Consider the following 14,238-nt stretch of genomic DNA (forward strand, 5'->3'; position numbering starts at 1 on the left):
CCCCCCGCATCCAGTAAAGGGTGGAGAGTCTCCTTAGTCCTCCTTTTTGTGCTGATGTATTTATAAAAACATTTTTTTTTATCTTTAACAGCAGTGGCCAGATTGAGCTCCAGATGAGCTTTGGCCTTTCTGATTTTGTCCCTGCATCGCCTCACAGCATCCTTGTAGTCCCCCTGAGTGGCCCGTCCTCTTTTCCAAAGATTATAAACCCTCTTTTTTCTCCTAAGCTCGAGCCACAGCTCTCTGTTCAGCCAGGCCAGTCTTCTTCCGCGCCGGCTCGTCTTTGGGCACGTGGGGACAGACCGCTCCTGAGCCATTAAGATTTCTTTCTTGAAGAGTGCCCAGCCTTCCTTGGCTCCTCTGTCTTTCAGAACCGCCTCCCAGGGGACTCTGCCAACCAGTGTCTTGAACAACTCAAAGTCAGCCCTCCGGAAGTCCAAGACAGCAGTTTTACTGATCCCCTTCCTGACTTCGCCGAGTATCGAGAACTCTACCATTTTGTGGTCACTCTGCCCAAGACAGCCCCCAACCAGCACGTCTCCCACCAGTCCTTCTCTGCTAGTGAACAGAAGGTCTAGCGGGGCACCTCCCCTGGTAAAGGGGGACTTTGACAGCAGCATTCCTGCTTTACATCAGTGAAAAAGGATAAGAATAAAACTCTACATTCAGTCTTGAATTCAGAGTGTGTTTTCTCACAAGAGAATAGATATGCTCTTTCTTCTGTCCAGGCCAATTTACAAAGGTGCTACAGCTCACATTACAAGCTTTATCAACAAATATATGATTTTTTTCCCCACCTGTGACAACCAATTAAAAGGGTTAGTTAGCAGCAGCAAGGCTATCAGAACTACACTCATTATTTTCTTGCAGATTTCCCCTCAGTATGACAGCAATGTCCACCCTTTTCTCTAAGGAAATTTTTCTTTAAACTTTTTTTTTTTTTTTTTTTTTTTTAAAGTCTGTTGCACTAGAAGTTGAAGATGGGAGGTGAAATTATTCCAGAGGGAATGGGATTATTTCCACTCAACCTTAAAAATGACCTACATGCTGATTTGCATTTTGCTACACTATTTCCAAGACTACTCCTGTTGCAACCCATATTGCTTTTGTCAGTGATGTCAAACCTAAATCTTGGTAGAGGCCATGTTTTAATGGTGATCCTCGTGCTGGAGTAAAGGCAGATGCATATGCTTCTCATGTTTCACTGAACTCCCTGTTATTACCAGGAAATCATAAATCTTTGTATTTTAAATGTGCTTTCTGGTCATCATTTATTAACTATCACATTGTCTCTTCCAGTGTTGTTCAGATGGGAAGCATGTTCCTCTTTAAAGTTATCACTATTTCTGTTTCTTCTTCTTTTGTGTTACTCTCATCTTCACTGCTTTCTTCTTTTGTGTTACTCTCTCATCTTCACTGCTTTTCTTTCCCTGATTTTAACTTAGTTTTTCTTTTCATTCTTCTGGAGCTCTTTTATAGGCATTGTTTCCAAAACTACCCATCACTAAGATTTTATATGTTTCTGTCCACGGAAATGCAATAAGTAATACAATTATTGCTAGTATTTCATGTGCACCAGATAAGTCTGGAAGTATAATCCATCCTAATGAGACTGGATATCCTTTCCAGGTAAGTCTCCTCTAGGCTTTCTTTCAGGCTAAGCTATGAAGAAAACCTACTTATTAGTTAACCTTCATCTGCCTTTGGAAAACTCAGAACCTGACAGCTAGATACATTCTCTTTTTTACTGCACATTCACATTTGGATTCGTAAAAATGTGATTATATGAACACATAGAAACAGCTCAAATGGGTCTTTCAACTGGAAAGACATCACTGAGCCATGCCAATTTGAAGGCACTTACCACCTCAGTTTAAAAGCTACTGTATTCCCTACTGTGTTTTTAATCTTGTTGCTTGCTGACTTTTGAAATGACACTGTTTCACATGTACATAGCAAGGCTCTTCAGGACAACCCAAAATGTCTGTCTCAGAATCCTGAGAGCTTTTCAAAATTCTGACTTTGAATCAAAGTTCGAGCCTGAAAGCCATGTCGCAATGGTTGCACCAGAACAAAATTATCTACCTTAATTTCTCGAAAGTCCATGTGAAGAATAACTACATAGACTTCATGGCAATGCATATAGCTGAAGAGAGAATCATTGGGATGTTCCCTTACTTTTGCACTATGTCCTCAAGACTAGAATGGTACAAATGGGCCACTAAGAGCAGAAAGTGAGTATGTAAACTGAAATAAGCTCACTTTGAGCATAACTTTTTGCATAAACTCCTCTAAGAACCACAGAGACCAAAAACCCTTTGTAACCCTACAAACCGCTGAGGTGTTTTGAATTCCTTTCAGCTCAAAAATATTAACCTGATGTCCCAAGCTGTGAAGGGAAAGATGGCACCAACAGCTTTTATTTTCATTGTATTTACTTCAGAGTTATTTTCCTGACCTGGTTGGATAAGGAGCAAAATCAATGTCAGGTGATGGTTTACTAGTATTGTCACTTTCACTTCACATTCAAGCTGAATTGGTGCCATTAAATAAAAGAGAAGTCTTTAATCAATGATGACATTTAACCCTTTTTTTTTTTTTTTTTTTTTTTTTTTCCATTTAAAATATTATGTCCTTCACAGGTGTTCTGTAAGTAGAAAATCCTTGATGGGAAGAATGGGTTAAAAATGGAAGATTGGTGAGGAGGATGGGATCAGAATGGAAGACTGGTGAGGAGGATTGTAAATATGCTCAAGTGATCTTGCAGATGGGAAAATGTAGAGTCTGGGGAGCAGCAATGTAGAAAAACATAAATTATGCCTGTTGCTCTTTGTACTCTGTGTGTTTGGTAAATGCATAGATAACAAGTGTTTGGTGGACTTGGAGGTGCCTTGTTAGACGTGCTTGAGCTCCTGGCCTTGGTACAGAGAAAATAAAAGAAGCACAGGGAGTATCACAGCATGGGGGTAAAAACTGAGCCTGCATACCCCCTTGATAAAAACAGTTGAAATGATAAGGCCAGTTATCTCCTAGCATTGGACTCTGGTGGCCCCTGCATCCCTGCTTGTGTGACTCTGCTCATGTGTTGCTTTGGGGAACCCTGGTTGGTGAGGTAATAAGAGTAAATTTAATCTGCATTTTGGCTGTGAGTCTGTAGTTATTCCTGCTGCCTGCTTATACTGACTATTACAACTGAACAACTACTTAGAAATTCTCTGGTAACTTCACTGTCTTCAAGGATCTGTGCAGTCCAGAGTCATACTATCTCACAACTGAAGTTTGTCTCTGCTGATTTATTTTCTTTCTCCAGTCACTACTTGCTGTCATTACCTTTTACCTGAGAACAATAAATTGGTGTTTAAACATTGCCTAAAGAATATTAAATGAAGTAAATTCACCTCTGATATTGTCCTGGTTTCAGTTAGGACAGAGTTATTTTTCCTCCTAGTAAAGGAGGAAAAACATAGCACCTGCTAGGTGCTATGTTTTGGGTTACAATGAGAAGAGTGCTGATAACATGCTGATGTTTTAATTGTTGCAGAGCAATGCTTACACTAAGCCAAGGACTTTTCAGCTTCTCGCTCTGACCTGCCAGCAGGCAGGCTGGGGATGCAGCAAGAGCTGGGAGGGGACAGACCCAGGACAGCTGACCCAAAGTGGCCAAAGGGGTATTCCATACTATCTGATGTCATGCTAAACAATATATAGGGGTGGCTAGCCGGGGTGGAGGGCCAGCTGCTCAGAGTTGGGCTGGGCATCGGTCAGCGGGTGGTGAGCAATTGCATTATGCATCACTTGTTTTGTACACACTATTATTAATTATTATTATTATTATTATTATTTCCTATCTTAATAAACTGTCTTTATCTCAACCCACAGGCTTCACTTTCCCATTTCTCTCCCCCATCCCAGAGAGGGAGGAGGGAGGGTGAGCAAACAGCTGTGTGGTGTTTAGCTGCCGGCCAGGTTAAACCACAACAGATATGTGGGCATAGTTTTATTATATAGTTTTAATATATTAATGTATACATCCATGTAATTTCTCAAGTATGTGAAGATGCATGAAAAACTGACATAGGTGAATATGAATTGAAAGTCATAACATCCACTGCCAGACTTAAGGAACAATCAGCTTCAATTCAAAGTTGAAGGCACTGTTCAAGATGATCAATCTAATTTACTGGTAATCAAAAGCTCAAAATATATGTTACCATATGCAGTGTTTCTCAGGGGTACAATGTAATGTTCAGCTTCCCATGCAGAGTCTCAGTACTCTACTGGACTTGGCCTACAGCTCAATATAGAATTTTATGGGCATTTATGGCCTTTGTCCAAAGTAGAATCAGTAAAAACTCACCCAATAATAAGCAGGTATTAACTTGTTTCTTTTAATGCAAAACCAGTTTAGTCACATATTGTATGGGACTACAATACCCTCAGTCAGCCTCTTTTGGAAGCTGGTTTAGTACAGAAAATAGTTGTTATAAACTATTTTTCACTGATCAGCAGGCACAGCAAAACTGCAGTAATACCAAGATTACATCTGCTCTACAGTGACTTGATGTTTATTTTCTAAACTTTAGAAGTATACATTACTTAGAGCTGATAAGGTTCTGAAAATAATTATTACAATTACTGTGATGTATTGTTTGTTGAACTTCAAATACATGTTCCATAACCTTTAAACTTTCAGTTGGCCATTAGTGAAACATTAGATTAAGGCATTCCATACATTAAGTAAAGCAGGTCCAGTTCATGAACAATTTACAATCTGAAGTGCAAAAAAGTACGAAGAGGTCCTCAGTGGTACGTACTGAATAGGCATGGTAATCACAACGGGACTGCTTAACTTGGAGGTCTTTTCCAACCTTAATGATTATATGAGTCTGTGAACTGTGCAGATACCTACATGCGTGTATGTAAAGAAGGGTAGCAGAAGAGGAACAGTGACTGTTATAAATTAGCTCTCAATTAATTGACAGAGAGGGTCATGTCCAATAATGCAAATGATTTTATTACGTAAGCAGCCAACAAGCAAAACAGCGCTGGGCGGCCGGGGAGTCTCTGGCTCCACCAAAGGCGCGTACCCACCCTCCCCCAGAATCTTCCTTTTATCGCCTGGTGGTTCCGGTATACGTGACACATCCTGGTATGTTCTGTGGCTGCGCATGCTGTTGCCAGGGGGTCGTCTCGGTCCCTTTGGTGGTCGTGAAGATGAAGGCCGTAGTCTTCCTCTGCATTGTGACTCAACTTCTTTTCCCTTATCTGGTCATGTTGGCCCAGCATGAAGCAGGAAGGCAGGATGCTGCCAAACTAGTTAACAACTTATCAAGAAGTGGTTACATGAGCCTTGCAACAGTGACTTTAAGCAGAAGATGAAAGAAGGGGGGAAGGGGGGGGGGGCTCCCTCCTCCTTGCTGGTTTCAAGCGAATCCTTTATGTACTCTTTTGTTACATTAAGTAAGGAATTTCATAATGTCCAGCCAGGCACTTCACAATTTCTTATCACCCAGGAACCTTCACTACCCCCACTCTTCGAACAGAACAAAGACAATGAACAAACATTTATTGTATATTACAATCCCTCCTTTTTCTTTTGGTTACTTATTTTGTTCATTGAATCTCTGAAACGCCTGGCGACTAAGCACCAGCGCTTCTATATTCTCACCCTGATTTAATGGTTCATATTCAGCGCGAATAAGCGTTAAGTGTGCTGCTTCTAGGCAGCTTTTTACAATTGCAATTACCTTATTAAAAATACATGGTCCAAAAGTTAACACTATTATTAACAGCAGTAAAGGTCCTGCTATAGTTGACAACAAGGTAGTAAGCCAAGGTGAATAATTAAACCAAGATTCATACCAATTTTGCCTAGCTTCATTTTCTCTCTTTCTTTTCCAAATGGTAATTTGCCACCGTATGCTGATCATATACATATTCTTCAGAGTGATATAAGATTCTTGGTATAATTATTACCTGTACACAAAAATCATGAGACGTGTTGAAAAGTTTTAGCGACAGACAAGGAGTTACCCCTACAGACGAACAAACCCACCTAGTGTTGTTAGCTGGGATTAACCATTCCGCTGATTGTTTTCCGATACTGTAGTCATTTTACAGGCTGGATTCTCTGAACACTTCCTGATAATACCTTATTTGTTCCTACTGCCTGGGGTCTATTGGCATCCTCCCTTTTTATTAGTATGAGACCCCCCTTTTCTTGGAAGTTCAGAAAAGTCACTTTACCAGTGTTGCCCAGGCCCATGGCCTTTTCCAATTTGACACAATTTTGGTTTGGGGGTATTTTGGGGGTTAGTCTGGAGACAAAGATCACATTAAGTTATTTGAATGATGTTAGCATATAAGTTCTTGGCAATAATTTTTCAAATCAGATAGTTATACAAAGCGTCTATTCCTCAATGTGTCCTCCGGTGTTTTTCCTTTACTAGGGACCACAATAAATTGGAGGGGATGACTAGCTTCCACTTCCCTTCTTTGGTAATAGCCCATCCCTCTTGGTTATATTTTCCCTTTTGACTTTCGATTAATTTTCTATCCTTTTTTGTTATATACAGGCTTACCTTCAAGGGGAATCTGCCTGTCTGGAGCCAGGGCTCCCTCAGTTGCTACCTCATTTTCTGCTGCTTCTTTTGCCTCTCTGTCCGCCAGATCATGTCCTTCCACCAATTCTGAGCTCACCTTCTGGTGTGCCTTCTTGGTATTTCAAGAACCTTTGTAGGGAAAGCCAGTGACCGCCTTTCACTTCCAGCACCGCAGACACTGTGTGAGACACTAGCACAGTTATTTTCTGGCCCAAGGTGAACTTGCGTGCCTTCAGGATATTTAGCACCATTGCTGCAACAGCTCTGAGGCATCCTGACCATCCCTTGGCAGCAGCATCCAGCTGCTTAGAAAAATAAGCAACTGTCCTTCGATATGGGCCCAAGTCCTGTGCTAGTATTCCCAGGGCAATCCCCATCCAGGCAACACATGCTGCTTCTGTCTGGGTGGCTATGAGGAGGTCATCTACATACTGTGACAGCCTTCCTTCTCCTGATGGGGCTTCCCAGGTCTCCAAGTCCTTGCAAGTAGTTCTCCGAACAAGGTGGGTGAGTTCTTAAATTCCTGAGGCAACCTTGTCCATGTGAGCTGTGTTTTGCGCCCACTCTTAGGGCTTGTCCAATCAAATGCAAAGATTTTCTGTCTGGCTTCATGGAGAGGGAGGCAAAAGAAGGCATCCTTCAGGTCTAAAACAGTAAACCAAGTTAGTTCTGATGTTAAGCATTTTAATCAATTATCAGGCTAATTCCTTCTCTGTCTTCCTTTTCAAGGGGTACTGTTTAATTCTGCCTGGCTGTTTTCCTTCCTTAAGTTTAATTTGTATTGGAAGTGCATTTTTTATTTTTATTATTATTATTATTTTATCTTTTTTGCCTTCCCTGGTCCATCCAGAAAACACTTGACTTAGGATTTCCTCACTAATTTCCTCTTTGGTCTCAATAGCTGTCAGTATCAAACTCAACACTTCCACATATCTTTGATCATTTATCTCCAGAATAATCTCCCCATTTTTAAATGAAATGGTTGCTTGTAATCTTTCCAATAAATCTCTCCCTAGGAGTGACTCTGGGAGTTGGGCATGTATAGGAACTTGTGAAGGCCCCACTGTTTCCTATATTTATATTTCAATGGTTTGCAGAAATACGCTATTTCAGATTGGCCAGTTGCCCGCTTCACTACAATGTAATCATTCCCCACTGATCTGCATGTTTAATTGAGGAAGATAAAAGTCCTCTCTCCTTCCAAATTGCCCCGTGTACATACACCACACCAAAGGTGTATTTCAAATCTGTCCAAATGTTTGCCAGCTCAAGAGCTCTTATCAAGGTGATGATTTCCACCTTTTGGGCTGATGTTTGTTACCACATATCCTGTGAAGCAAAATCCCCAGCGGACGAAGCTGCTGCCATCTATGTACCAATCCTCCACATCTTCTAGGGGTGTTTCAGCTGGAGTATACTGTGTTCATGGTCTTGATGAAAGATCTGGCGATCTGGACACAGTTACTGAGGAAAGAGGCTAGGTTCATAGTATTAGTACCGAAAAAAAATAATAATATTAGTAAACTAATAGTCCATGAAACACATTCCTCTTCTTCTTCAGTAGCTATAATTTGTGTATTGCAACAGTGTCCCCTTTTCCCGAAGGGGTCTATCAAACTTCAAGATCACAGGCTAGCTGTTTCCTGAATATGGTGGGGTTATTTTTGAACCCCTGTGGTAACACTGTCCAAGTAAACTGAGTTTTCCGTCCTCTTTTAGGATTTTCCCATTCAAAGGCAAAGAGTTTCTGTTTTTCATTTGCCACGGGCAGGCAGAAAAAGGCATCCTTTAAATCTAGTACCATGAACCAAACTTGACTATTTTTCTAATTTTGTAATTCCAATCATTTTTCCCAATTTAAATTTCCAGCATTGAAAAAAAAAAAAAAAAAAAAAAAAAAAAAAAAGCCTTTTCCTGTTAGCCAGTTGCTCCTATTACATTTACAGAGTAATTAACACAGAAAAAGAAGCTCCCTTAACCAACAAAAAAATTCAAGGCCCTCTCTTTGTTCCCTAGCATTATTTCAACCAGTGGACCTGCTAGGGTAAATGCCCCAGGTCCCCATTATTCCTGACTGTTGTGAGTTTATCCTGCAGCTGAAGACAATTTCTTTCTGATATCAGTGGGCTAATTGCCCTAGAAAGAGGCTAGCCAATTGCCTCTGTTTTCTGAAGCCAGGTCCAAAGTTTTATTTTTATTTATTTATTTATTTATCATTGCATTTCAAAAGTTGGTTCAAAAAATCCATAGGGGTTTCTTTTGGATCTTGTTGGAACAAATTCTCAATTCCCAATTTAACCAGATTTCTGCATAGCCGTTCATAATTTCCAGGGTGATTAGGGTCTCAGTTGGGGGGGGTCGGTCAGGGGAATGCAATCGTTGAAAGTTCCCTGAGCGATCCCATTGGCAATCTGAGCTCACATGTGAACTCAGGTTGTTTTAAGAGTTAACTGCTTTTCTGTTTCCATGACAACTTTTTCAGACCCATCATGGTCCCTCTGCCCCAGAGGGCTCACAACCGTGATTTTGAGATCTCAGCCTCGGGTTGAAGCAGAACAATTAACATCCCTACATCCTCTTTCGCTGCTCATTCAACTTCAAACAGCTTTATCAAATACTACATGCCACACCTTTAACACCTCCAACAACCCTTTTAACACTTCCTTTATCTTTCTCCAGCCTGTACTTTTCTAATGCCAGCACCAAAAGCTCAGTCAGAGGCCAACTTAATTCCATACCTTTTCCCTCCAAGATGCTGAAACAACATAGCAGTATACAACATTTCATCCCATCTTTTTTAATTCACACTTTCAAGATACCCCTTTAACACTTACAAAATGCAGCACGTTGGTATCTTTTTACAGCAACACCAAGAAACTATTATTATTACCAAAAATATAGCTAAAATCGCAATAACAACAATCAGAGTCAAATTCTGCATTCAATAGGTCAGAAAACCGAAATAAGTAACACAGTACCAAATGAACTTTAAAGGCAAACCTTTTGCCAAGGTTCACAACGGCAATTAAATGCCACCAACACAGATCCAATGTATACTTAAGGTGTTAGCCACAAAAGTATACACCAACACTACCCTGCAGAAGGTTACCTTCCGACTTATAGGCAGCACCAAATGACCCGTCTACCAAACAAACAAACCAAAATAAAGAATATCGTCACTTACAGCGATGGGGTCCTTGTCTGCCTCCTCAGTGATCCGTTGAGTCAAGGAGTCCCTCCAGGAAATCCCGGGGGTACCCTAGGGAGTCCTATTCCCAGTGAGTCCTGCAGCTGGGCAGAGAGGTTGTCCCATCTGGGGTGCCAGATTGATTTAAAGAACGAAATCAAAATTTCTTCTTAGTGACGAAGTATTCTTTATTGACAGCGCTGGATGCACGGGGGATCCTTCCACCTAACGTGCATACCCAAAGTGACAAACCATCTCACAGCAGAACAACGAATATTCAATTAACACCTATACATATTAATTACCTAAACCCACCTACTCACGCTTCTTATGCTAATTAGCTTATCAGTCCTTTGTGTTTGCGCAGATTCTTTTAAGAATTGTGGGCAGGGGTCTTCAGGATGTGGGCAGTGGTCTTTGGGAGGAAGGCCGTATGTCTTCCTCATAGCATACTTCTCACCCTTTATCTAGAATGTAGTGATTTTGCAAGTTTGCAATGTCCTTATCAGTCTGAGCTAATTTGTGTCCTTGTTGTCCATCTGTTTCCTGCCTGAGATGGGATGTCTGGCAAGTTTTTGTTACTTAGTTTGACTCCTAATTACTGGCCCTTGAGCACTGGAGTCAATCTCACTATCTGACTCCCCTGAAAATTGGGGATCAGTGGGTTCTGGAAGGGAGAGGGCCGTGGGCATAAGAGGGGTTATATAGGGAGGTGATGCCACGTCTCCCTTTCCCTCCTTTTTCTTTTAGGAGATAGAGATTAGCTCCAGTTTCTGAGTTAATCCAAAGGTGTGCATATTCACTTTACTTTACTCTTTCCCCGCCTAGAAGGGGAATCACTAATCATTTTAATCATTAGTCCCAGTGGACTATCCGGTAAACTCACACTAGAGTTTCCCTTACCCATGGGACCAGAAGGCTTACTTTTCTTCTGTCCCATCTTCCGGAGCACCTTCACACACACACACACAACGCTTCCCCCTTTTCGTGGCCCAGTCCCTGGCGGGATGTGGGAACCGCACTACCAAGGGGTTCGCACTCGTCTCGTCCCACTGGACGTCTCCCACGGGACGTCTCACACGTCGTGCTCCGGGAAACCCAACCCCAACCGAACGGAACACCGGCCTATACTTACTCAATCCTGAGTCTTCGTTCGGTCTTCGTGCACAAAGATTACTTGGGGTTGCCGGCTTTATTTGCTTGTTGCTAATTTTAGGGTTCGTTGGTGAAGGGTTTGAGTGAAAATCACTCTCAACAGAGGCTGCCAAAATCGGCGGGGTGCCCCCTCCGGAGAGCTTTTCAGTCAAATTGCCTTCATCAGAGTCACGGCACCAAATTTGTTATAAATTAGCTCTCAATTAATTGACAGAGAGGGTCATGTCCAATAATGCAAATGATTTTATTAAGTAAGCAGCCAACAAGCAAAACAGCGCTGGGCGGCCGGGGAGTCTCTGGCTCCACCAACGGCGCGCACCCACCCTCCCCCAGAATCTTCCTTTTATCGCCTAGTGGTTCCGGTATACGTGACACATCCTGGTATGTTCTGTGGCTGCGCATGCTGTTGCCAGGGGGTCATCTCGGTCCCTTTGGTGGTCGTGAAGATGAAGGCCGTAGTCTTCCTCTGCATTGTGACTCAATTTCTTTTCCCTTATCTGGTCATGTTGGCCCAGCATGAAGCAGGAAGGCAGGATGCTGCCAAACTAGTTAACAACTTATCAAGAAGAGGTTACATGAGCCTTGCAACAGTGACTTTAAGCAGAAGATGAAAGAAAGGGGGGGAAGGGGAGGGGCTCCCTCCTCCTTGCTGGTTTCGAGCGAATCCTTTATGTACTCTTTTTTTTACATTAAGTAAGGAATTTCATAATGTCCAGCCAGGCGCTTCAGTTTCTTATCACCCAGGAACCTTCACTACCCCCACTCTTCGAACAGAACAAAGACAATGAACAAACATTTATTGTATATTACAGTGACAATTTTAGAGCCCTCATGATTTCACCATTATCAAATGACATGGATATGGGCCCCTCTACACCCTTTTTTTGTTCTTTTGGAAAGCATGTGTGCACATAATTTTGTGATTGAACCACCTACGAGCAGGAACAGCGGTTCATACACAAGCTATATGAGCATTTCATACGCAAGCTTCTCTCTTTCATTTTTTCTCCTTAAATCCTGGCAATAGAAAATTGACATTTACAAGGCCATGTCTTTGTTTAACAAGCACTTCCGACACTAACTTTGCTACAGGCCGTGGGCACTGCTTTCAATTAACGACAAACCCCACATGCACAAAAAGTTTCTGGGTGCCACAAGTGACAGCTGAGGACCCCTCAGACCGTCAGGGGTGGGAAAGGGATGGATGGGGGCATTCCAAGATGGCCTCAGGAGCCGGGCAGCGCCACGACCATAACCGAGCAGGCGGGACCACAGCTAGGAGACCGCCACGTGCTAGCATGTCGCCCCCCGCCGCCATTGCCCCCCGCCCCCCTCGACACCGCCCCAAAATGGCGGCGGCGTCCTGCACCGGCTGTTCCTCCGTGGCCCCTTCCCTCCCCTCTGGCGGGCAAGGGCCCCGCCCCCCGCTTTGCATAGAGCGGCGCCGGCGCTCCACGCCCCTCCCTCCTCCCGCGGCGGCGGCGGCGGCGGCGGCGGCGGCGGGCTCGGCGGCGGCGGCGGGGCGTGCAGGCGGGCTGCGGAAACCGCACGGATGAGGCGCATGCGCGCCGTGGACGGGCGCTGGGGCTCTAGCGGCTCGGCGCGGAGGGGCCGGGCGGGGCTATCGGCTGCCACCGCCGGGAGCGGCAGGGGCGTCCGCGGCGGGGTGGAGGAGCTGGGCCAGGAGGGCTGGCGGGGCCAGTCGCGGGGCTCGGTGCAGCAGCTGGCTGAGCGCTACGCAGACCTGGCGGCCAGCCACAGCGAGGCGCTGCGGCAACGGGAGGAGCGCGAGTGGCACAACGTGCGGCTGCGCCAAGAGAACGCGAGGCTGCGCCTGGAGAACCGCCGGCTCCGCCGCGAGAACCGCTGCCTCTTCCGACAGGCCCTGCTCGGGCCTGGGCCACGGGACCCCGACAAGCCCGAGGCCCCGGGTGGGGAGGCGGAGGAGCTGCGCGCCGAGCTGGGACGGCTGCAGGAGAAGCACCGCCGGGCCTTGCAGCATCTGCGGCGCTGCCGGGCCGCGGGCGGGCCGGACGACGGGGAGCTGGAGGAGCTGCTGCTGGAGGAGGAGAAAGGCGAGGAGCGGCCGCCGTCCCCCCCTGAGCAGCCGCTGGAGAAGAGGGGGCTGGTGGCTCCCGTGTAGCCGGCCCCTGGGGGGGACCTCGATGGGGAGCCCCTTCCCAGAGGAGGAGCCGGCGGTGTGCTTTTTAATCTGCCCCCGCCCACAGGGCACGACCCGGAAGCTCTGACGGTGGAGGAGCGGGGCCAGGCAGGGATGTGGCGCTTGGGGGAGGTCAAGGTTGAAGGGGAAGAAGGCATTGAAGACGCTGATGTGGAGGGAACAGCCACAGCGAAGTGAACGTTTGTCTTCGCACCGCTTCACGGCATTGAGTTGTGCTTTCTTAGAGGATCTGCTGCAGATTACTCGTTGAGTTTGCGAGCATCGTGTAGGGCCTCTGTAGCCACAGAGGCCATCAAAAGATGTCTGGGTACTTCTCTGTGTCCTATGTACATCTGTTACAACAGGGAGTGGAGGAAGCTTGCAAGCTTCTTGGTCGGCACTCTGGTAAAACGTTGGTGATCCTTCGAACACTGAATTGTCTGGACATTGAGTCAAAAACAGTTACTGTCTTTAAGGATGGGCTGTGTTCACCCTCATGTCAATATTGGTTTGTATTTTGCACTTTCACATAAAATTACATAAAATTCCTGATAATAAAAATGTGACACGCCAACTGGTCATCTTGAGTGTGATTTGTAACAGGCAGTTACTTTGAAATTACAGGTGAAACACCAGTCACACCTTTGTAACACAGTTCCTCTAAGCACATGACGTAGTTACTCTTCAGACCTCTCGTCCTTAATAAAACCAGTTTGTGAACAAGCCTTTGTGAAGAACTGACACTGCAGTTTGTTTTGTAGTATTTGTTCATTTTTTTTAATCATTTTTATCATTAACAGCTGTCTGATGTCTCCAGGTTTGGGGTTGGTTCCATTATAGCTTTAAATAGCCAAGCTCTATTTCAGCTCAAAGTAACGTCAAAAGGTTTAAATGCCATCCTATGGATTTTTTGATAAAACTTGTACACTGTAGTTGTTACTCCTTTGCATAGTATCCATGTAAGCTTCCAATCATAATGTGCTGTTGCACTTGGTAACTCGTCCCATCTCTTTCATAGAATCATAGAATATCCCGAGTTGGAAGGGACCAATAAGGATTATCAAGTCCAATGATCTGTAGCATTAAATAATGCGTTCTCAATACATTAAAAAAAGTGTCACATGGTACAGTTA

General features: G+C 44.4%; 1 protein-coding gene across 1 annotated transcript; it reads left to right on the top strand.

Moving 5' to 3' along the window:
- The first annotated feature begins 12,164 nt into the window (after nucleotides 1–12,164).
- Nucleotides 12,165–13,836, top strand: TUSC1 (tumor suppressor candidate 1). The gene is made up of 2 exons (XM_035310802.1): nucleotides 12,165–12,455; nucleotides 12,620–13,836. The coding sequence occupies exons 1-2, from the start codon at nucleotides 12,165–12,167 to the stop codon at nucleotides 13,085–13,087; spliced, it is 759 nt and encodes a 252-aa protein (XP_035166693.1). The 3' UTR covers nucleotides 13,088–13,836.
- Nucleotides 13,837–14,238: the final 402 nt, after the last annotated feature.

The sequence above is a fragment of the Oxyura jamaicensis genome, chromosome Z (genome assembly GCF_011077185.1).
Source record: "Oxyura jamaicensis isolate SHBP4307 breed ruddy duck chromosome Z, BPBGC_Ojam_1.0, whole genome shotgun sequence".
Classification (NCBI taxonomy): Eukaryota; Metazoa; Chordata; class Aves; order Anseriformes; family Anatidae; genus Oxyura; species Oxyura jamaicensis.